Genomic DNA, 24401 nt, shown 5'->3' on the forward strand with positions numbered 1-24401 from the left:
TCATCCACACCAAAGGCGACGGGTGTAGACTGTAACCCTTTTGCTCCCAAAGTTTCCCAAAGAACAGCACATGCAAGGTACAGAACCAGTTTACTTTTTTTCAGCTGGACAAAAATGTGAACTACTGTACATGTACTGTTAGTTAATGACAAAGTGACAGGCAAGGATTTTACAAGCCAGAAAGCTGCAAGCGATCGAGATGTTGCTAGACTCATTCAAGCCTGAATTTTTTTCAGGCTTTAATTTCACATCTGCTTAAGTTGTGTGTATAACTGTGATGATGAATCATTTCATCTCTTTCTCAACAGTTCAAATATGATCTTTCATATATTCACTTGCAGAAAGCAGCAATGTTACAAAGTCCTTTACAATTATCTAACTGTTGTAAACCAAAACCCTGGGTTTTACCTCTATTATCATTACTCACTGTCTGAAATTCAAGATGGTTGTATAATAGGTAAATGGGCAACTCATTGAAAATGTATTAAATTTTCAAAATAGCAAATTGCTAGAGTATTCATTGCTAAAAATTACATGTTTACTCAAGTCAACTGTGGCAGCAATGAAGGGAAACCTAAACATTACAGATCATGTGCACTGAAGGCATCCATGATCGAGTGTCGATCAATACCCTCGATCGACCCTCGATCGACCCTCGATCGAGTGTGATGTCGATCAACACTCAGTTGGTTGAAGCAAATGACCGTCACAATGAATGTTGTACCGACAATCAGATGTTGGTTTGCGCTCCCGTGACAAGACGCTAACAACTGAAAATTTGCGCACAGGTTTTCCAGAAGTGCGTTTCATTCCCAGAGAAGAGAAAAGGTATTGTTCTGAGGTACAAACATGGCTGCTGTGACGTCACATGAAAACCAACCATAGTTATTCATGCACTGATGGATTTTTTGGGAATTCTCTCCATAATTTATTACCTCACTATTCATTTATCTATTTATTCATTTATTTTATTTATTTGTTTATTTATCTATTTGTTCACTTCTGTACGTGTGTTTCATAGCGATCAATTTTGCAAGACCACAAAGTTCATCCGGTGTAGCACCTGTAAACTTTAAACTACTTTTTAAGTTATATATTTTTTAAAGTATTGTCGTTTTATGTATTAAAGAGAGTCCACACCGTGCCTTTTGACCGACAGAACCGCGTATCAAAGATAACGCCATTTTGATGTGCATGGGCGTCCACTCCTGATAAACGCGATGACATCTCAGTTGTTGTGATGGTCACAGTGCCTTCATGAAACTATAATACAGATACGACCGTTCGCTAGCAAAACTAACTAGTTTTATAGAAACCGTGCTATGATGAAACTGGACGTTAGAAATGGTGTTTTAGGAAGCGCGAAGAAAACTAAATAGCAAAAAGAGAACTAACACTGAACTAATCCATATGCGATCAGTTATTTCCTAGCCGACCCCATAGTAAACAATTATCTTGCGAAATCGTGCGAAATATGTTAACATATTTACCGTTCCCAATGTTTTGTCGAAATAAAATTTGGTATGCGGAGTGGGTTCGCCCTTCATTAATCCTTTTCGCAACAAATGATTGTTTGCGCTTTGAGAAAACCTCTCTCGATGACCTTCCTATCGTCCTTGATCAAGACGTTACATATAGATCGTGAGAGTAAGCGGGCGAGACCATACATTATTATACGGTTGTCTCACAAGGACTGGGAACTACCGAATTCACGAATTTGATTGGCTGAAATCGATATTGAAAGCGGTCTAGATTTTCCCATCTAGACCGGCATCTAGACCGGTTATGTTTTGTGGTGAAAAAGTTGCAAACTTAAGTACAAAAATATTGACTACTTTCTTCTAACAATATTTTTTTAACGAAGTGCCAAAAAGCCTGATGAGAAAAAAAGTAAAGAGCACGAGCAAACTTTGGTAGAATTAAGTTCAACTCATCGCCGTTCGGAAGCAAAATGTCAGTTCCCTACAAACCAGTTACATTAAACGAATTAAACTGTTCTTGTTTCATTGCCATATAATAAACATCTTATTAACCGAGCTTAGTCGGTCTGTATGGGAGAATCCTGACCTCGGTCGCGTGTACAGACCTCACTGCGTTCGGTCTGTACTCACGACCTCGGTCAAGATTCTCCCATACAGACCTCCTGCTCGGCTAATTAAGAGCTAAGTATTCAGCTGAACAAACACTTTCTTTTTACTAAAAGTCGCTACTTTTCAATGACTTGTCGTCGTTTTTACTCTTCCACGACTGCAGTCCAGCCAGAGACATTTTTGGATTTCATCTGTCAAAGTAGCTTTGTCACATTGATCAAACGTAGAGACGACCGCAAGACCTCTAAGCGGAAAATAACTGAAAACAAAGACAACCAGGATTCTCTGCGTATTGTTTCCTTTCCTGGTATTCTGTCTCCCTCAAAGCTGTCAACATCTCATTTAAGCGGTCAAATACCTCGGGTACACACCAGTCACTTTCATGAAGAAAATGAAAGTAATTCTGCAAAACTTTCTTGGAAATTGGGTCTTCTTTGAACAGGGACTCAAACCTCTTCATTTCAGGAATGAAACACTTGTTTTCCTCATCAGAAGGATCGCTTTGAAGATTCTTGTTTGCAAGCACGCCTTTCGCAGAGTCATACTTCTTCCAAGACTCTCGTAGTTGTATGATATAAGGTATAAAAAAAGCCGAGATCTGACTGCAGTTGACTTTCATGCAAAAATTAAGAATGGCATAGACCTCGCAAACTCGGTTGCCCAGCTGATCCACGGTCCACTTCTCGTCGTCGGGATAGTTATTTGCCATGAAGAGAACGATGTTTTTAAGAGCAAACGACGTTACGAGACGATCTTTGCATCGCGAGCAGTTGCCCTCCTTCTGGATAGTAGGCATAAAGAATTGTGCAATGCATTTGGCACACTTGAAGCACTGGAGGCGACCATTTTCGGGTCCATACTTGTTTAATTCTTCGCGCTCCTTTAGAGACATTGCAAAGCGGACCGTGTTCAAGGCATAATCCAAGTTGTAGTCTTTGGGCAGTATGGCGTATAACTTCATCTCGTCATCAAGGCAATTGTCCAAGAGGTAGTCCTTTTGTTGGAAGTAATCACCTTTCTCTTCAAGCGTTGACTTATGAATGGGTACCCAAAAACAGATATCAATATCCGCAATAAATCCATCTGAAAGACGAGTAAGATGGAATGTTCTAGCGACGCTTTGTTCCTCTCCAAGGCAACTCAATTCCGAGAGCTTCCATCCCTCCGGGATAAAGTCTACCACATACAGAGACCAAATGGTCTTCATTACTGACTGGAAGTTTTCTTGCACTTCCTTGGTATTACCTTCCGAAGCGATGTCATTCGTGAGGGCGACGTAAGCAGGATCATCATACAACAGCGATTCGTCTTTCTGGAAAATTATTGGGAAGAGTTTGTCGAAATGTTCGAAGTATGGAAGAACAACGGCGTAGTCAAACTCATCTGCTTTTCCAATTTTCGTGTTCTCGGCCATACTGCCCACTGGAATAACGTAACATTGTTCGAAAACAACGTAGCATGATTCTAGCCTTTTGGATGTTTCTCTCACCATTTTATTCATCTCCTCGAGGATTTTCTGGCTCTCGATCCCAATAGTATTTAACTGCGGTTCCATGAACCGAAGGAGATGATACAGCGGCGCGTTATCATCAAGAGGAACCGAGAGATCATCTGCCCAGTGGTCCGGCTCGAAGTCTTGCGCCTCGTCTAGCTGAACAGGTTGGCCTTGGGCAGATTTGTCATGTTCACTCGCCAATTCCAACGACGAAGCTGCAATATTCTGAGCGCGGCGATCAGCAGTTGTGTCACAGCTGTTAGCTGTGTCTCCATTCTCATCTTTGATCGGGATATTCGTGGTATTTGGCTTATCATCAAATTCTGGAGAAGTAGAATCGCTTCCTTTCCTTTCACATTCCCTCTCGATGCACGTCCATTCTTCATATGGCCATTCAGGCCTGACATAGCTCTTGTAAGTCTGACATACATTGGCTTCTTTACCTTCCATTTTTAACCAGATCTCAGTCCTGCTGAACTAACCTAGTGAGGACCACAACAAGTTAGCCTTAGAAACTATGAGAGAATACCAACATATTGTTTTACGCTGTCGAGAATAACGCGCTTTTACTGTGCAAGCTGTGCCCGCGACAGTACCCAGCATTTTTACGAGCGTTAGGCGAGCCATTTGCAATCTTTACCAGGGTTTTCCCAACATTCTATTAAAAAGTCGGTCTATTGCTTTTAAATCACAATTCTATTTCAGTGTAACGCGGGCGGGTTTCTCTCTAGCAATTCACTTCTCGGGTAAAGATGAGTGAATTCAGCTCTCCTTCCAACTGAATTTACAACGTAATGTCTCATTTCTTCTAACCTGTAAAAAAAGGTTAGAAGAAAAAATTAACTCAGATCAATCAAATCGTAAACAATTGGATTTTAGGTGACAATCGTCCCATTCTTCGGTTGATCTTCGATGACAAACGCATTAAAATTAATGCATCCTTTTTTAAAATGGTAATGTACACAAATTGTATGCAATACCAAAATATTTAACAACGTTACTTCTACTCAATAACTCGATTTTCTCTCGTGTACTTATTTTCAACACTACAACCTTTTTTCTTCACCCTTTTTATATCCATAGGTTGCGGGGAACAAGAGTTTAATTCAATTCCTAAATCCTGGAAAGCTTTTCTTTCGACATAAATTTATATTTTTTTAATTCCAGCATTTTCCGCAAGTTTCCATTATTTATGAAGGTTATATTACTCAACTCAATTCCACAGAAAGATTTTTGACAGAGGTCTTCTTTTGTCAACGCATCAATATATTTATACCTGTCTCTTTTGTGAGACTGTTTTGCAAAATTTTCTTAGGTGGCAGACCGTTGGACTTTTTGAGTGGCTGAGGGTGTAATCAGGTTGATCAACTCTGCCTTATTTGATTTCCATTACTGTTTTAAACCCATGTCTTTTGCAATTTTACTCAACTCGACAATTTTTTTTGTTCCATTTTTGTTATTTTTTTAACTTTCCTTAAATTTCTTTAACTGACCACCGCGCCCCTGCCAAAGTCGTTTTATTTTTCTAACATATCAAAATTTCGCTGTCCAGAAATTCTGAGTTAAGGGTTGTGGATTTTAGCCAAATAGGAAAAGTTTTGATATTTAACTACATTGAAGAAATTTGGTAACAGTGCGCTGTGATAAAACGATATTTTTTTTTCTGAAAGCCACCCTCAAAGTTTAGAGTGTAACATGTTTTCTGGAACGATTGTCTTCCAGTTTGTCGGGTTGTAAAGAATCAGACTTGCTTGTTTTTCTTGTTGGCTTTTGAAGCCAATTAAATGCAGAGCATGCGCAGTTAACCAAAAATTGCGATTTCCATTTTTAAACTCGTGGATACGCGAAGCGTAGAAACGTGTTTCTTGTGGGGACTCCGATATACAAATGTGTCACTCCCTCCCTCCCTCTCTCCCTCCCTCACTCACTCACTCACTCACTCACTGTTCGTAATTAGTCGGCTCGAACGAGAGCGTCCGAGGCCGACGCCATTTTGAAATAGTAACCGAGCCCGACGCCATATTGGAATAGTAACCGTGCAGTCAGTGCGAGCCTCGCTATCGTGTTTGCGCGGTTACCACTCAAAGGATGCATCGTGCCAGCTTTCACACGACCATTAATGTTAGGTGTTTCGCTAAATTAAAGTGGAGTTGACTTCGAATGTTCGAATTAGTACCATGGCCAACTTGAGCGCTGAATTTCATGAGTATTTGACTCGTCCGGGCGTTCAAAATGACCAGGAGATGAGCATTTATTTGCTGGAAAGTGACCTACTAATGTGGTAAGCTTTGATGAAAATGTGTCTTATTCGAGGACCTTAATGAACTTATATGAGCGAAACGAACACTTCTCAATGAACGAAACCAGGACAAACATCGGCACCATTATATAATATTGTAATTTCATTTTTATAATTAGTAACATCTAAACCTGAGGCCAGCCAAAATATTGTTTTGAATATACCTTGTGTCAGCCTTGCAGTAGTCCTTGACTTATTATCGTTTTACTTTTCAAGTTTGGCTGATTAGATCTCCTGTGAGATCCAACGTTGAATCAATTGAGTAGTCCACGTTCAACCGACATCGAGTTAAGTTTAGATTAAAGTTGTGTTCTCTATACTTGTCTTGTTTATTTTAGTATATTGATCTGAACTCTGGGTGGGATGTGAAATGCACATAAACTTGGAAAAAAATTCCCAAATACTTGATTTTGTTAAGCTTAAATGATTTTTACCTTGTCTTGTGTTCACACTTTTGCTTCCTGATTGAAAAGATAACAAAGGGAAAGAAACCCCTCTGTGAGCTCGTGATGATGATTTGACCATAACCCTAAGTGAGCTGTGAGCTCGTAGGAGCACATATTTACGGGTGGACAGATTTTTTGGATCAACACTGAAAATGCTTGCAAATGAGGCTACTTATTTTGATGTACTTTACATGCAATATATATAAAGAGACAAGCGGTTCTACATTGGAAAAGAAGTGCTCTCTGATAAGAAACCTTACCTATAGCGTTGAGTGAAATGCAATGAAAAAGGTCTGTAAGCTCGTAGGACTTGAATACTTGTAAATTTCCCCAGCAGGTAGACAAATATCAACATCAAGATCTGGGTGTATGTGTGTGTGTGTGTGTGTGTTGGGGGGGGGGGGGGGGGCGGGGGAGAGTACTCTATGATTTCTTTGGCACGAGTGTCCTCTGTGACCCAAGAACCCTTAGCCTTTACCACTCTCTGTTCAGCTGCAATTTTGCCACCCTAGCTATTCTGTAATATGTGTGCAACAAAAGCCAACGAAAAAAGCCTACGCTTTGTGAGATAAGTGCGACCTTGCGTGGTACGAACCCGGCTTGTTTTAACAGCCTTTAAAAATACACCAGTAACTGCAAGTTCACCAACATGTTTCATCTCTAGATTACTTAATCCACGATAGGTCTCCTTTGATTGCTACCTTTCTCGGGCCTTGTTTTAGCACCGTTATCTCCCGAACCACTCGATAGAATTAATGAAATTTGGCAGAAATATTCTTTAGGAAAGGCTTGAGACACCGGCTGCACAAAACTTTAAATTTAAAAAAGAAAATTTCATTTTTTTCTAATTATACTCGAAAAATATGAAAGGACAAAAAATGAAAAAACCCTCCGTCAAAATTTGGCAAGGCCACTTTTAATACGTTAGCACTTGGTGGACATAGTTACAAAAAAATGGTGGAGCAAATCTATCAACCACATATTCGGCAAACAAACAAAACCTAATTTTTGAAGACTGGTTTTTACATAGCCTTGTTGCCATGATAACTAATATTAACACTGAAAAAGTTTAAAATAACAATGCCTGTAGTTTGGGCTTCTACTCTGCCAATTTTGAGCTTCCTGGAGTAAACAGTGTTATAGAAATGCCAATTAACATATACGTTCTTGAAACTGTGTACAGCCACCCCAATTGCCTTATACCAGGGGCGGGCGGCGGGGCGGGGAGAACACTCTGCGACGCCTGGCACTTTTTTTGTGTTTCGATCATCCAACAAAAAGTGACCTCACATCCGGTATAAAAGCGGGCTGAGAGGCAAAATAAAATTTGAATGCGACATGATCGTTCTCCCTGTAAGTGAAATAGCAGTATTTCGTAATCGGCCGGATATTTCTAACGTTTTATTTGGCCACGATAAACAATATTTCGTCCTCTTCCTCGCCATATCGTTTGTTTGAAGAACAGAACAATTATTTATTAAAAAAACCGCCATTTTGAAGGCGTGTGTTTTTACGAAATGTCGTCGTTTCTTCATCGCTGAAATCGACAGGAGTCATCGTTTGCGTGGGAATAATGAATTCTAGGTAAGTTGCACTCAATTCAAACATCCTATTCACTTTGGTAGGCATTATACTAAGAGAGAAGCGTAATGTCAGTTTTCTGGACGCGGGAGAACCTAATTAACAGAAGCTCATTTTTGAGTTATTTCTTTCTTGTATAAAAAAAATACCTCTTAGTCGGCGCGTCGGGTATGTTATGAACGGGTCAATGGATGAGTGAGTGAGTGAGTGAGTGAGAGATGTCTGTATGTCACACCAATCAGATTGGATCTACTATAAACAGCCAATCAAATTTCTTGTTGTAAAGGTAAATGGTATGTGAGAAGATTTGATCCCGACACAATTTAGAACGGCCATAATTATTCTTCTATAAAAGAGGAGGAAGTATTCATATATTGGGCTTACTTCGACATTTTCTGTGGGTTAGGCTGAGGATTTTAGTTACGAACGAGATGAGCCTTGAGGTTTGAAACAGTTCGTGAGTTAGTAGTATGCAAATGCAACGAGATATTTTTATTTTTAGTTACAAAGGTAACTTGATACTTTTGTTTTTCACAAGGAGTAAATTCAATTAGAGGTCACGAATCGTCGCTTCTAGTTCTTAGGACATGTTTTAGAGGAAACGAGACTATTTAGATTAGAAACAGTTCTAACGTTTACAATAGTAAGTGCAGCTGACGATTGTTTTGTTCTTGTGGCATGCAAATATAACGAGATATTTTTATTTTTTAGTTACAAAGGGTAATTTGACACTCTTGTTTTTCACACGGGAGTAAATTCAATTAGAGCTAACGAATCGTCACCACTCTTTCCCACGAGATGTTTGCTATCTTTAGTTACAAATGGTAACTTAACACTTCTGTTTTTTATATGGGAGTAAATTCAATTAGAGCTGACAAGTTATCGGCTATTGTTCACAGGATATTAAACAAAGAAAAGCTTTCATTTCTGGACGGTTTCTACGTCTCTGTAGTAGCAGTTTATTTTTATTTGATGGGCATTTTATGACATTCTTTTCAGTCCGATATTTTTAAAGGTAAAAAGTATCAAAACTGCTCAAATGTTCTTTTAAGATTGCGTGGCACCAAGTTAAAGTGCAATTTAATTAAATCAGACTTTCCATGTGTTAGAGGTTCTCTTTCTTTCTATTTTCGGTGAAGTAGTGTTGTGTAAAAAGGGTAAACTCACGACTCGTATAAAATGCGAAAAGGTCTCTTAACTTGAGTACTTTTGAGCAAAAATTCTTCTTGGGGGTTGGACGGGCTATGTGATCGGTGAGTGAGGGAGTTATGCATATGCACGTGTCACACCGATTACAGTGTGGGTTTTATCAAAGAACGAATCAAAGAAAAAAATAAGATGGTATCTACATTAATCTGGAGACGTGTCAGATTACTGTAGTTTGTTCAAACATTTTATGAGATGTTACTAAAATTGGGAACGGGGAACGGGGAACGGACAACGGGCAACGGGGAACAGGGAACAGGGAACAGGAGTCTGGGAACGAGTCACGAGTGTACAGCGGTAACCCGCCTGAGAATTCAAAATGGCGGACAAAGGAAAAGGAAAGGCTCGAAAATTAAAGAGAACAATTTGGGGAAATATGAGAAAGTGACACGGCTGTAAACGCGAGTTTCTACCGGCTGTGTCCCTTGATGACCAGTACGTTCTTGTTAGAGCAGAGTCTGATTGGTACTGAGATAAACAAACAATGAAATGTCGCCTGGGGAAAAATGGAATCGGAAACATCACATGCTACCCCGATCCTTCAGCACAAACTGCAGCTTGCAGACTGCAGACTGGGTACAAAACTGAGAATATAGGCTGTTTCTTGTCTTTCTTTTAGTCTTTAATAAAGCGGGCAGGCCACAGGTTATTTATTTGCTGCTTACCTACCAGCTGAATTGCCGATCCCCGAAAGGCAGACATGCTGCTGAATGCGAAGACAGTCAAGACAGCGGACGACCCTCGTTCAAAGATAGTCATGTGCTATGTCACTTGTCCTCGATATCCAATTGTGTGTTGCTATTTTAAATATATTGACATGACAGCTCGCGCACAAGGTGAGAAGATATGTGAAAACTATGAAGGCTTGAAAAAGGCCGAAAGTCTGTGGCCTGACCGATTAGGGTAGCATGTGATAATACCGATTCGATTTTCTCCCCAGGCGCCATTTCATTGTTTGTTTATCCCAGTACCAATCAGGACTCTGCTCTAACAAGAACGTACTGGTTATCTGGGGACAAAGCCGTACTGGTCATCTGGGGACGTTTACAAGCGCAACACTTCCTCATATTTCCCCAAATTGTTCCCTTTTCGATTCCTTTGTCCGCCAATCTGAATTCTCAGGCGGGTTACCGCTGTACACTCGTTCCCAGACTCCCGTTCTCGGTTCTCCGTTCCCCGTTCCCCGTTCCCAGTTTTAGTAACATCCCATTTTATGGCTTACTATTTAGCTATCTTACCATTACCGATGTAACATCGTATGTACATCATAAATTCCCAGTTTCTTTCTTGCTGTACATCGCAACCAAAAAAACTTGTCAAATTAACCAAATCTTTATTGTAAACAGTTCCGTGAATGCTCCTATCTCCGAGACTTCACGGAAAAAAATAACTCTTGTACGTCTTGCGTGCCTATGTTTTCAAATTTACCGTTGACAAAGAAACACTTTGGAGTACTTGAGAGCTGTTAATCGTATCACACTGCAAGAACAGACCCACACACATAACGCGGCGGACCTTTCTTGCCCATCGACACTAACACAAGTTCATGTTCTTGCTTGTGACTCAAACCGGTGTTATAAACTCTGTTACGATTGGTTAAGAACCCTAAAAAAGATATCTTAACTTTTCCCTTGGCAATCGCTTAATTGGTAAACACTTCCTTTAACATAGGCAGGCCGTGAACCCCTCAAAAATAAACAAGAGGATATTTTTGTGGGCGATTCAGTAATTCAATTTGTTACTTGCTATGGAACTGCTGTGCACATTAAGAATGAATTGAATTGTACTAATTAAAATTCCATACAGATGTAAGTTTAATTTGGAAATTACTGTTATGGTTTTAAGCCAACCAATTCCAAATAATCATGTCATTGGTATCTATCACTCGAAAAGTAAAGTTACAATTTCACACTTTGCATTGCGCATCTTTACTGCGCATAATTTATGGCGCCATTAGCGCGTGCTCGTGCACATGCACATGCACATGCACATTGAAAACATGGCGGATTTGCCTTGATGTTGAGTTCTGTCAGTTGAAAAATGGCTATAGCTCACTAACGAGGTCGGGCACCCCCAATTTTTCCAGTCGTTTTAATTAACTAATCATTAGCTTTGCGTGAGATAAGACTAATTTGATTTCTATTGTTGAAAATTGAATAAATAAGGAAAATAGCAGCTGCACTATAGTCCTCTCTATTTTGCAGTTTGATAGCCGTGGCAAGCAATTTGGTTCCAATATTTTAACAACAATTCAGCTGTCTGTTAAAATCAAAATTAAAAAGTTTATTTGTATCCGACACAAGTATTGACTGCAGTTTGAGGCGTGTTTTCATGAGTCTGGGCACACAAAGATTTTACAATGACTCCGAATGCGTTCTTGTAATAAGCATTAAATGCCAAATTGGGATATTTTCAATGCCTCACTGCTCCAAAACGAGCATGGGCACTCCCCCTTTTTATTTTACAATCGAAGTTCTCATATGATAAATATTCAGTGGACAAAGTTTGAACAAAAATCTATTGACAGTTTTATTTCAGGGGAATTACCTTAATTGACGCTCTTGCTCATCTTCACAACTCAGTATTAATAGAATCTACAATTCAACTGTACTGCTTGGGGATTGCAGCACTGATCTAATGCAGGCAAATCCAGAACAAAAGGCTTTAACAAAACATCTGATAACAGACAAAGGATACACTCAGTTGATTGACCAGTATACTACTGACTACCGTACACAGACAGATCCTGTACCACAATGTGTACAATCAGCAGATACCCTTGAGTCCTACTACAGTGATCATAAGCCTATTTAATATATAAATTTCCATGAAACCTGTTTGAATATTTGTTAAAAGAATTCATCATGTGTATCATATGAGATCATCAAAATCAATTTAGCTGAATATGAAACTTTACATACTAAATAAATATCTAAATGCATCAAGCAACTATTTCAATCACATATAGAAAAGTCACAACATTTATTGGCAGAACGTACATGCACACATACACGCATACATACATACATACATACATACATACATACATACATACATACATACATACATACATACATACATACATACATACATACATACATACATACATACATACACTTTATTTCCTTCAAGAGAAACAAAGAATGGTTTGAATTTCCTGTGCTTTTCATGTTCCTAAATTCCTAGTCCTTATAGAGATTCAGAATTACATGTAACTCTACCAGAATTTGCAGATGCTGTACATAAGAATAAATTTTTCAGGTTAAAGGAATTATTTCAGTTCCAATGTTTCTTGAAGGAAAGCATGCCACTCATACCTGGCATTTTCGTTCTTAAACCCTTTCCAGAAAAGCAAGAAATATCACTTGGACATCACATTTCGGTAAGTATAGCTGTAGCTTATTTTTATTGGGGTTAGGTAGCGGGGAGGGGAAAGGGCAGCAAATTAAAGATATACATGAATAATTTTTCTGCATTCATTTTTATAACCTTTTAAAATAAGTGACTATTATCTTTATTTCATATTGCAGGTGAAGTTGTACTATTGTGCATATGCAAATAACCCAGATGAACGCTGCAGTAACAACTACAGTATAATATGCAAGTGGCAGTGAGCAGATGTTAATATTAACAACACCATTACTGATGCTATATGTGTTTATCAGCTGCCAAAAATGATATTGAAAGACTTCGTAGAAACTGGCTTTAAGTCACCCTAAAGACTTCATGGAACTAATCTGACAATTACAGATGAATGTGGAATACCCCTGCTTACAGAGAGAATAAGATATGCTGCCACTTGAGCTGTTGAAACTCATTGTATGCAAAAGATATTGGTTACAAGCACATATTTAAAACTGCACGTATAATTGCAGAGTTGGAAACACTTTCGAACCTCATGTAGGTTTCATAAAGTCAAGAATCTCAACAAGTGAAATCCACCTGAACTCACCTGTGTCAAAACTTAACTCAGAAATGAACCTAATAACTTTACAGTGGAAATACAGAAATACAACTTCAACTTAAAATTAGCAGCTCTGTATTATGTTCCTATACATGAATATATACACGTAGAGTAACATCGGTCCTTTATATTGGGACTACAATTAGATGAAACTATTAGACTCTATCATAAGGGAACACAAAAGTAGAATGCGTCAATCTGTCTCTATTAATTAAGTACAAATACTGCAATGTTTATCTGAAGTATGAGCTATCCTAACTGTTTCAGCTTACACCTGTTGAATTTTCATTTTTTTGAAATGGTTATCATGCTGTACTTCTACTACATGTGTGTCCTGCTGCTGTAAAGATTATGTTATTTATAACTCAATAAAAAATGTATAATCTGCCTGTATAGGAGACTGTTGGTTACAATGTCTCCTCTTAGCTTTTATGTGCTACATTATGGTAGTCAGTATTTCAGTGGACTTAATAAGAAACTGTTCCTATTAAAAGAAGTGTTCATCTTGATTTTTGTTGTTGTGCTCAGTTGAAGTCTATTTCAAATATGTAATAAATAATTATTTATTATAAAATGATTTCACCAAAGAACGAATTCAGCCACCTAAAGGGTTTCAATAAGCAACCATAATATTATTTGGACATCAGAACCTATGCATCACGTTTGACCAAAAGATGTTCATTTTCCTGTTTTTGACTGCAGCACCAAGAAGAACTCTACAATGATCAATTCCTCTTCTCTTTTTAATCAACTACCTTTTCTACATCAATGAAAAAATGAACAGAAAAACACAACTAACAATTTTTTCAGAGGAGCTCCCATATTTCTCAACTTACATGTGGCCCGTAATAGAATTTGTTTTCACACTTTCACACAGAAGAAAACACTGCAGAAAGGAGAATTATTGTTATTGTGCCTGAGCTGGATATTTTTTAAATGGAAACATTTCCCATAAACTTTCCAAATTACATTGTTACCAGTAAGACAACATACCAAATATATTTTGGAGAGAGGAGTACTTATGAAATTAATACAAATTGATGTAGTTAAATTTTCCATTTAATTTTTGTAAATCTCTTACAGAATGCAACTTTTGGTTAGGTTGCATTTCACTGTCGAGGAAGAAATCACACCAGAGTGGCTCTGTATCTTTATTGTGATTTCCATAATCAGTAGAAAAATCACACTTGGACAGGTCCACTGACACTTTGCATGTATGTTAAAGATGTGAAAGCAGGTTCAGCATTATCTAAATTATGGCATTGTATGCTGGTGGAGGTAACCACCTAAGAAAATACAAACATATATATATTATGGTATCATTTCAATTCACTCACCCTAAATGACACATTCACTAAAATTAAACAACAACTGAGAACTTTAGAGACCTCCATCAGTCCCAAAAAGACCAACAACCAGATCTTTTTCAGTTTAACAATTTGACGTCAGTTTTTCATGCATCTGTCCTGGGATTGATCATGAATTTTGTCATAACGCTGTCAAAATGGTTGTGGATCCACGAGGCGATAGCATACACTCATACACTCATCTGCAGATGCACAAAAAACTGATGTCAATTTGTTCTTTTACGATAACAAATTGCCAAATTGCACGCTCTCGCTTGTTGACGCATCTCTTAAATTATAAATTTATGTGGCTGTCCACTTACTGACGATAAAAATTAGCCAATGAGCGTGCAAGAAGTGCTGCAGTTATCATAAACAGTATAATTTTCGTCAGTAATTATTATTTTGTTAGTAAGGGTTTCAGAGGAAAAAGTCCACTGTAAAAATGCTATGAAATGTTAATTCTAACAGAAAAAAACAATTTAGTTTAACAAGAGGAATTCAGAAGAGCACTGATTAAGAAGAAAAATAAAGTGCTTCTCTTGTTTGTATTTCTCTTGTGGGTATTTGCTCATTTACCACCCATAAAAAACATGATATAATGCATAATTTTAACCTCTGCTGTAAATTTTTCAAACCAGTTTATTTTCACTTTCAGAGTGGTTTTCAAAAGAATCACAAGCACACTACCGACCCCCGTCTCTATTCCTACCCTACATCAGTACAGCCACAATCCCATATCAACCCCCAACATAATTTATTTACCATAACACTCCCATACTACAATACAATCTTTTTTTAATTTTGTACAGAACGACCTAGATTCAAATATCAGATCTCTGACATTTTGGTCCACTTCATCTCCATTAGGCCATAAAAGCAATCATTGCAAATTTCCTTATACTTGTTGGTCTAATTTATTACTGCTCTCAGATTCCCCCTTCCCCTTTGATGAAATTAAATTGGTCTAAAAAATTGAACTGGTTTAAACAAATTAAAGCAGAGGTAGAAATTGAGCCATAAAATTACTATAATTTTGGTATGAGGATATTAAAATATAACTATACTATTAATATCCATATGTTCTGTTGTAAAGACAGTGTAACTACTTAAATTGACCTTCACTGTCAGAGACAAAAACCTAAAAACATCTAAACACAGGTCAGTGAGGATGTTGCCAGTTTTGCTTTTGCCACCAGCCACTCTGCCTCAAAAATATAGAAGATAATGACAAAAGCAATTAAACACCAACCTCTGTCAGTTCAATAAACACACCAAATTCTCCTCCAAAATTCTCTTCCACATCTTACAGCAAAATTTTGACAACAGCTTAAATTCAACTCAGTGCTTTAATGTGCTTCTATCATTAAATTTTTGCTCCTTGAGTCAGAATTTTTAGGTGTATCACATAAAATTCCACAAAAGATTAAAAATGCTGTTTACCCATCAGAAATACCTGCATTGGTTCCAAAGTGAACTATGCAAATGAGGTGACTGATGATAGCATACACTCAACCCAATGTTACATCAAGTTGAGACCATGCAGCAGAGATCATTGAAACTTGGTAGCCTTATAGATCTACAAGCAACACACCTATGGCTATAAAAATTATATAAAGCCTGTATTTTCCCATGGCAACTCACTCTTTTCCAGTCCCGGGCTCTAACCTGATTTCAATAATTTTTCAGTTCAAAAAATGTTAAACAAGGCCACAACTTCGACCTTACATATTAATATGCTTGCTGGATCATGCAGATGAGGCACTATTGGCAAATATCAAAATGGAAAGCCAAAGGTGGCCAGAAAAGCCTATATCAGGGAAGGTTGAAACCCAGTATGTTGCCATGGTAACAAAACTGCCAAGTTCATATTATGGAGGACATCTGCAAATTCCATCATAATAGCACTTTAAACACTGTCCCTAGCAGCCCATGGTCCCTTGCATCTGGACAGTAGCTCATAACTTGTCAGGGGGACAGGATGATCTAAGTGGTACAGATAATGAGTCTGATAAACAAATGTCTCGATTATATGGCACACGCACACAGTTACACATCTTTTAATTATTAAACAGAGATCTCCCCACCCCATCCCTCTGTAGATTCCAGTTTTGATTTACAAAAAAACGTTTGGCTTTTAAGGTCCCCTCCCCTCTGGAACTTCAAGATCAATATAAGAGTCTTTTTAATTTAAGATTACCACCTAAGAGAAGACATACTGCAGGGCACTTCAATGCATGCTTGCACTACACAATCTTCCAGGGCGAATAGTTACATGTACAAAGTCATATACATAATATATTTTGTTTTTGGATACATGTATACTGTTACTGATCATACAAGAGGCACCTTGCTACTGAGTAAAGTCTTAATGTGTGTATTTTAAACTGAAAATATGTGAACTAAATGCAACAAAATGTATATTAAACATGGACCAGTTCAGTATGATTTATTACAAAATTTATATCAGCCGCAAAAAAACATTTTAGCAGCTGATATTACTTTGTGAAGGCTTCTGGAAGGGTTATACTTTTATGAAGCACCTGACAGCAAGTACTATTTTGGTTTACTAAAGGAAGACTGTTGTAACTGCTTAAGGAAACTGTGTTTGGTACAATAGGCGTCAAAACATTACAGCTTTGATGACATGATAATAGAGATTTTAGCTTTGGTAATTTCAGGGATTGGGGATAACCAGTCTCCAAATAATAGAGTTATGGGCCTTCACTATCAAGCCTGATGTTTATTGTAAATTGCATACATCACTCCTAACATGTATGGTCCAGAATTTTGTTTTGTGGGTAATAGCTCAAATTCATTTTCACCTCTATGAGGTACAGATATTCTAAAAACAACCAACACTGACAATCTTAAATTACAGTGGAACTCTGTTAATCCGGTTGCCAACAGGCCATAAAGATCTGACCATATTAGCAGTGTGGCCATATTAAAAGGGGTTCTTTAAATAAGAAAATGACTGACTGACTGAGCTTTTGTTCGAGCCAGAATAAAGTGGCCATAATAACAAGGTGGGGTTCCACTGTAGTGATGAACATATATGATGATCCTCTCAAACACCTACCCATAAAGACTTTGGAAAGTAAAGTTTGTATAATCAGTTAGACAACACACAAGTTGCACCCAGAGCTGATTAGAGATATTCCATCCACCCCTTCCCCCCCTTCCCCCGCCCCCACCACACTCACAAAATAAGTCAAAATTTACCACCTAACAGAAAAGGTAAAAGTGCAGAAATAACAGTTTCATAGCCCCTTCTAAAGCTCTTGTCAACAGAGGAGGAGGAAGTGTGGAAATAAAATAGAATGGCCTTTACGGCCCATTTATATGGTCTTTGGGTACCCAAAACAACCTTTCTCCTGAGTTACCCATGGCTGAGCTAACTTTTCACTTATTTCTTTGAAAAATTCAACCAGCTGTTTACATTTAGGAACATGAACCTGTCTTGCCCACAAGACAACAGGGGTGGGCAAGTTGTCTTGTCTTGGCTAGTGTCACAACTTGGCACCCTGGCAGGCAGGCCAACTTTTCGTTACATAAACACTTTGGCTCGGCTTACCGGGACAAGTCTTAGCATGGTGAGTGTCACATGATGCCTAGATTTAGAATTTACAGCAGAAATATCAATTTACAAAGAAGAGAAAATTGACTCAGCAAAACCCACTGTGATAGAATATTTGCACATTTGATTATTCAAAGGGTTATAAATAATCATGCAGGGTCAAATTCAGCCAAATGCTCAGGGAAATTAATGGAAAACAATCACTTTAAGATCAAACCAAGCTAGAATTTTCAGCCCACCCACAATGGAGCAATCACAACTGACCTTTCTGAATTATTTAATGCATGCCTATGAGACAGCCATTTTTCATTCTTTCTTGATGAGATGGAAGGTAGATGCCATTTAAACATCGATCAAATAATGCATGAAGGTCCTGCTCCTACAGAGCTACATTGAATCCCCACCAGATTAACAGAATTAACAGAACTAAAAAAAGCTGTGAAAACAACCACAAGCAGCCTGTGCTCCCACAGCGTCTCTTGTTGAGTTAATGTGATATAGATCATAACTTTAAAATCTCAAAATAGTTGAATTAACTAATTATGACTACAAGTATGAGAATTTCAGATTGTCTGATTGCACTTATTGAGTGTAAAGTTTGACAGAGAAACAATCATATGGTAAATCATGGTTTGAAGAAAACTTAATTACAGTTCTACGTAACAATATTATTGGATTGTGAACTTAATGTTCCCATCAGGTGATAATACAGTTGATACAGCCTCAAACTATCACCTAAAAGAAGTCTTGACCTCAGAGTCGAATTGTTGAATAGAAACACAGAAGATGTTCTCCATTTTATTATTAATTGATACAGCTTAAAGCTAATTACAGGTTATTAAGCATTTATTTATGAACCACTTCATGTAGGAGTGGGTATCAGGGGTGATGCTATGCATGCAGGGGGAAAACAACCTACAACAGGTGGCTAAAACGACATGACAATCTGGTGAGTACCCTCACTTTGACACAGTGTGACCCCCCCCCCCCCCCTTTGAAAAATCCTGGCTACACCCCTGCGTATGTCAAAAGAGGGGGTAAAGTTAAGGGGTAAGAATGTTACGATACCATTGAGAGCTACATTGTAACTAAACATGCCAACCCCCCTCTTTTAGAACTGCCAGAAGAAGATAATCCCCAGGTCAGCATTATAGTTCAGACAATATAGAGGAATGTACAATTAGCCACTGGGTAACTGAAGGAAAGTTGCAACACATAACAGGTCGTAGAATTGGTCATGGCCCATAGATGTACTCCTGGACTTCCTTTGTTGATCATTTCAGGGAAATCTGATATCCCCAAAGCCCGCATTTACGATGAACTCTAACTCTCAACCTTAATTATTTCTTACAGAGAAAAACAGTATTCAACAAGAGATACAGAAATACGATACTAACCTTGAGTATACGATACAGCTTGTCTTTTCCACCACATGCACATGGATACAGAGCTTCAACTGTGTTCACTTAATTCAGAAAAAACAGCCTCTGTTATCGCTGAATCATGAACAAGAACCAAAAGTCGCAACAACACCAGTTTTGCAAATGTGTGAAATCTGCCATTCGATGGCAGAAGGCTCTCCATTATTTTCTTCAAAACAATACTAAACTGTTCTCTTTTGCCAAATTTGCTTAAAAAGTCGAAGAAATGTGCACGCAACATCTTTCTATCCTCAGTATGAAAGGACACAAACCTGATGGTTTGCAAAAAGAGGAAATCTTCCCCAATCGAAATGCCATTTTTTCACTTTGTGGAACGAGCTGCACAGCGTAGTTTAAACCGGATGTGATCTCACTTTATGTTGGATGATCCAGATACGGAAATTTCAGATTGGAGTCTTCTACCCCTGCCTTACACAAAATATGTCTCATGCTACAACCGACACTGCAAATAATTTTTGTTTTCATAACTCGTATCTCACACAGTACAATTGGGTACCTTGCAGTTTGTCAGTAAATTTTAGTCATATGCTTGCCAGAATCAACAAGTACATTTTGCAGAGGGTGTAGGATTCTCAGAACTGCCATTGTAACTTGGGCCACCTAATAAGCCAGTGTTGTATGTACAATGCTCCTTCTATGAAGTTAGTGAATGTAGATTTTTCTTCTGGAGAAGAATGTTTAAGTTTTTGGTTCTTATTAGATAACCCTCTGCCAGTTGTCTTGCAAACCAGCTGCATTCGTCTTAACAAAACTCAAGTTACCTTAGTTACCAATGTTAGCTTTGTGAGTAGTCGTGTTGTAGAATGAATGCTTTAGCAATCTGTTTGTATGAGCTGGTTTTCATTACACCATATTCAGTGTAATCCCGTTTCTTAGGGGAAGGGGGTGTAACAAACAATAGTCTTTATGCACTTATCAGTGTCTTCCCCCTGGAGGGGGGGGAGGGCAACCCCAGGAGATTTTGACATTTTCAGTGGCAACTGATCAATTTCTCCTCCTAAGGAAAACCCTAAATGGTCAAAATCCCCATCCAGGGAGCATGTTAGGCAGTCCAAACATTCAATATGCATTGAAAAAAACCGGTTGGGGCCAAAAAGAGGTCGTTTATAACGAGTGGCTGAGCTCAAAGTTCCAAGTGATGGAGTTTGCTTTCGTTTCTCCTAAGCCGATTATTTGTTTGTGCGCTTAGAACTACCAAAATGCATTTCTGATCTCTTCGAGTCTTCCTTAAAAGTGCATTATTATGACTCCTCTTTTCCCTAGAATCCACGAATACCTAAGAAATGCGACAAGCTTACCTCGGCGCTAATGTTTCAACTCCTTCCTCCCACAGGCCGAAGCCACCATTTTGTTCCATTTTGCCATAACAGTTCTATAGCTAGTGCCCAATCTTTCCCGAGTGGAGAATTTTCAGCACGGAACTGTGGAATCTGAAGTTTGGAATAGCACTCATTCTTCACCAACCGTAACACACACATATGCTGACTGTTCTCTTTCACTTTAAGTTAAGTGAGGGACGGCTCATTTTAAACTTGTGTAATAAAACAAATGAGGAAGAGAACTGCCGTCAAATTTGGGTATTTCCCTTCCTGAATCGCTTTTATATCTAACCAGATAGTATTAACACCCCATCGCGGAACACCAGAGCGCCAGATTAAAACTAACATGGCACTTGGAGACGGGTGTCATTAAAACGCGGGGTCGGGGTCATTTTTTTATTTTTATTTTTCTTTCTTTTGTACTTTGTTTGTTTCAAAATTTTTGTTTCTTTTCAGCTTGGTTCAAGCTATGTATTTTGCTCCTCGTCCCTCTCCTCTTCAGAACGGGGTAAATGCCTCATTTTGAAACCGTGGCAATGGCCGGTTTCCCATAGGACTTGGTAAACACGGGGAAAACCATAATATAAGGACTATACATTCTAAATGGCTAAGTGATAAGCATTCATTGAACGACCAAAACAAGATCGAGTCAGTTGGCTCACAGGATAATTATCAAAGTTGAACAAATGCTAAGACTATATTACAGGGCTATCGCAGATGTACTGATCAGAAATGAATGCGAAAATTTTATCTGCAAAATAGTATGTCAATGGTGATGGATCCAAAATTGCAAAGATTTTCATACGACATCACTCAGAATCACGTACTAAAATGAATAATTAAAAACTGGACTACGGGCATTACGTACATTTCCAGTATTTTGACTGGCAAAACGGATACGGGTCATGAGCTAATAATCCTGCTGCGACAAATATGGTGAACTAAAGCTTCAAGTTAACTTTAGCCTGTTCCAGGCTCTCGGTCAATGGGGACGATCAAAAATGCGGCCGGGCGACGAGCGAGGTCTGGTAGAGAAAGAGGACTCCTCCTTCCCGCGCCCTCTCCTTTTTCTTTACCAGAGCCCGCTCGTCCCGCGCCCGGGAACAGGCTATGCTACATGTAGTTTCAGATAGCAACATCGTGATCGGATGGTTAGCTTATATTAAGTCACGAGATGATATATTGATATCCCATTGTAACTACCCAAACCAAATCGGATATTTGATTAATCAAACTTTATTAAACTCAATTTCACTTAAGGTGGTCTTATACCTAAATTTTTTTTTTTTTTTTTTTTTGCAAAACAACTCTGTGGAACAGTTTTGGTATCACGTTAAAGGACTTTGCATTCTGACTTCAAAAATGAGCTTTTCCAGCTCACGTGCCACGATAGTTAATGAATAACTAGCTCCTTAGTGTTAAAAAGTGGTGTTCATTATAAACACGATAACGTAATAATGAATGGTTCGAGAAGTATGGAATTAAGTTCATCCTGTCCATAAGCAAGTTGTCCAGGAGACAAACCTCAGAAAACAGTGTTTTGAGAGGGTTTTTCTCGTGAAATGTTGAAAAAGTATATTAATATTAACTAATATTAACTATATTAACTAAATAACAGGAAAAAATTTCATAAATTGCAAATTTTGGAGGTTTAAGACCTAGATAATTGTGTCCTTCATCAATGTTGAAAATTTGACAACATTCGGTTAAAACCCAGTGGAGATATCGTGTGCGAGATATTGATGATCCGTCTATTTAGTCATTTTGAGAAATAAGGCTTTAAAGTTTTACTTCGGTCTCCGAGAGCCCAAATTAGCCCTGTAAACTAGGGGGGGGGGGAGATTAGGGGCAGGGGGAGGGGTATATTTAAAGGTTTTACATAAATGTTTCATTGAACACCCGAATACACACCAGTCATAGAAATGTTAACCAAGTATAAGGAGCGTATAAGATGGTAGAAGAAATAATGTTCAGGACCATGATGCAAAATTCTCGTAAGTACACATCTTTAAAGCGTTTGTGTAAAGTATCATTAAAATGTACTGAATTGAATCCATTTTGTGAGTACTTTTAGACTGTAAACAATGGTTTCTATGGGTGTTGCTATGTTGAAATATAGCTAGAAGTGTTCAGATTTCTTAATTTAAACGTAAATTCAGGAGTAATTAGAGGAAAATCGTTTCAAAATACGATTTACAAATGGACAGGGATGTTGAATCTTCATGTTCCAAAAAAATGGTTTTCTGGAGAAAATTTATATCTGAGAGTACAATATCCCCTTAATGGAAACAATTAGGTTGGACTGAGTTTGGCAATTGAACTCTCACAAAAAAAAAAAAAAATTGGAGCAACTGAATGCAATCAAATTTTGATTGAGTTCAATGAGGTTCAACAGTTCAAAATGGAATGCACTCAATTAAAGTTTGCAAAGAAAGAATCCAGTTGAAATGGAACAATGCCATACATCAGTGTTACAAAAGATGGCACAGCGAACAAGAGGGCAAAAAAACCACTGGATGAAGATCAACCATTGCATTGATCAACAAAGATCTTGAAACTGTCGAATGCCATTTTGAATTCATATATATTTTAACTCCAGATGACATCACTTACCAAGATATTGATCAATATTTTATTTCTTTGAAGTACATGTTCATTGAGGGATTTTGTGTATGCATCAAGCTGTTTAAAGGCCTCTTATAATTATACTGAAATAACAGAGTTCATTTTACGGACTATCACACTGTTGATTTAACTCTGTTATTGCTTTTAACTGTATTCCTAGCATACATTGTGTATGTAGGAGCCTTGTAATTTACCTCATAACGTCGCTTGACAACCCAAAACAAGATTGCTCACACCAAATCAGCGTATTCATATCGTAACTGACTCAATGAAAAAACAACAACAACAACAACAAAAGAAAACATTAAATTCTACCGAATCAGCCTTTTTAAGTTCATTGCATTACTTGGCTTGTTATGCTCGTATCTTTTGCCCCTTTTTTCTTTGCAATCTTGCCCTAATCACCCATGTGGCAACTAAGAGAGTGAACACGTCTATTAAAATCTAATGCTGATAGCTTTTTTTAAGCTCATAGCTTCAGTTAAGTTCAGCAGCTTTCATCCTTTGGGGGAAAAATATTTTAAATCTATTAATAAATTCATTGAGAGATTCAATTTTTCGGGGCCTTTCTTCTCTTTTTAATAGTACGGGCACTTAGGTCGAAATTTCCTCAGTGCCCAACCACCACTTTTCTGCCTAATTACCAATGGATTGAAGGTTTCTTAATTTAATAATACTCACGCATAGATTAGAACATAAGTTAAGTGTATAACCGCACCATCATTATCAACCTGTCCGACTTGAAACCTCCAGAATCCATGGCAGACATACCCCACTTTTGTTTCGAGTGATGCCTACTGTTATCCGCCAAGATCGCCGCCATGTTTTACGATAACTGCAGAACTTCTCGCGCGCTTATTGGGCTAATTTTCATTGTCAATAAGCGGACAGACAAATGAATTTATAATTTATGCGTTGCGTCAACGAGCGAGAGCGGACAATTTTACAATTTGTTATCGTAAAAAACGAATTGATGTCAGATTTTTAAGCGTCTGTCCCCTTAAAGAT

At 38.1% G+C, this 24401-nt stretch overlaps 1 protein-coding gene across 7 annotated transcripts; it reads right to left on the minus strand.

Annotated features, from left to right (window-relative positions):
• Positions 1-904: 904 nt before the first annotated feature.
• On the minus strand, positions 905-22030 carry LOC145493319 (uncharacterized). Of its 7 annotated transcripts, none has more exons than XM_081472759.1 (3): positions 20748-22030; positions 19405-19472; positions 905-4067 (listed from the first exon to the last, which is right to left on the minus strand). In XM_081472759.1, exon 3 carries the CDS (start codon positions 4033-4035, stop codon positions 2335-2337), a length of 1701 nt encoding a protein of 566 aa, XP_081328885.1. In that variant the 5' UTR covers positions 4036-4067; positions 19405-19472; positions 20748-22030; the 3' UTR covers positions 905-2334. The 7 variants fall into 7 exon arrangements, 3 of the variants coding, with proteins under 3 accessions (XP_081328885.1, XP_081328887.1, XP_081328886.1); XM_081472761.1 differs by having other exon boundaries at positions 19405-19503; XR_014050123.1 differs by lacking the exon at positions 905-4067 and adding an exon at positions 9024-14367.
• Between the last annotated feature and the right edge of the window lie 2371 nt (positions 22031-24401).

Source organism: Orbicella franksi, chromosome 7 (genome assembly GCF_964199315.1).
Source record: "Orbicella franksi chromosome 7, jaOrbFran1.1, whole genome shotgun sequence".
Taxonomy (NCBI): Eukaryota; Metazoa; Cnidaria; class Anthozoa; order Scleractinia; family Merulinidae; genus Orbicella; species Orbicella franksi.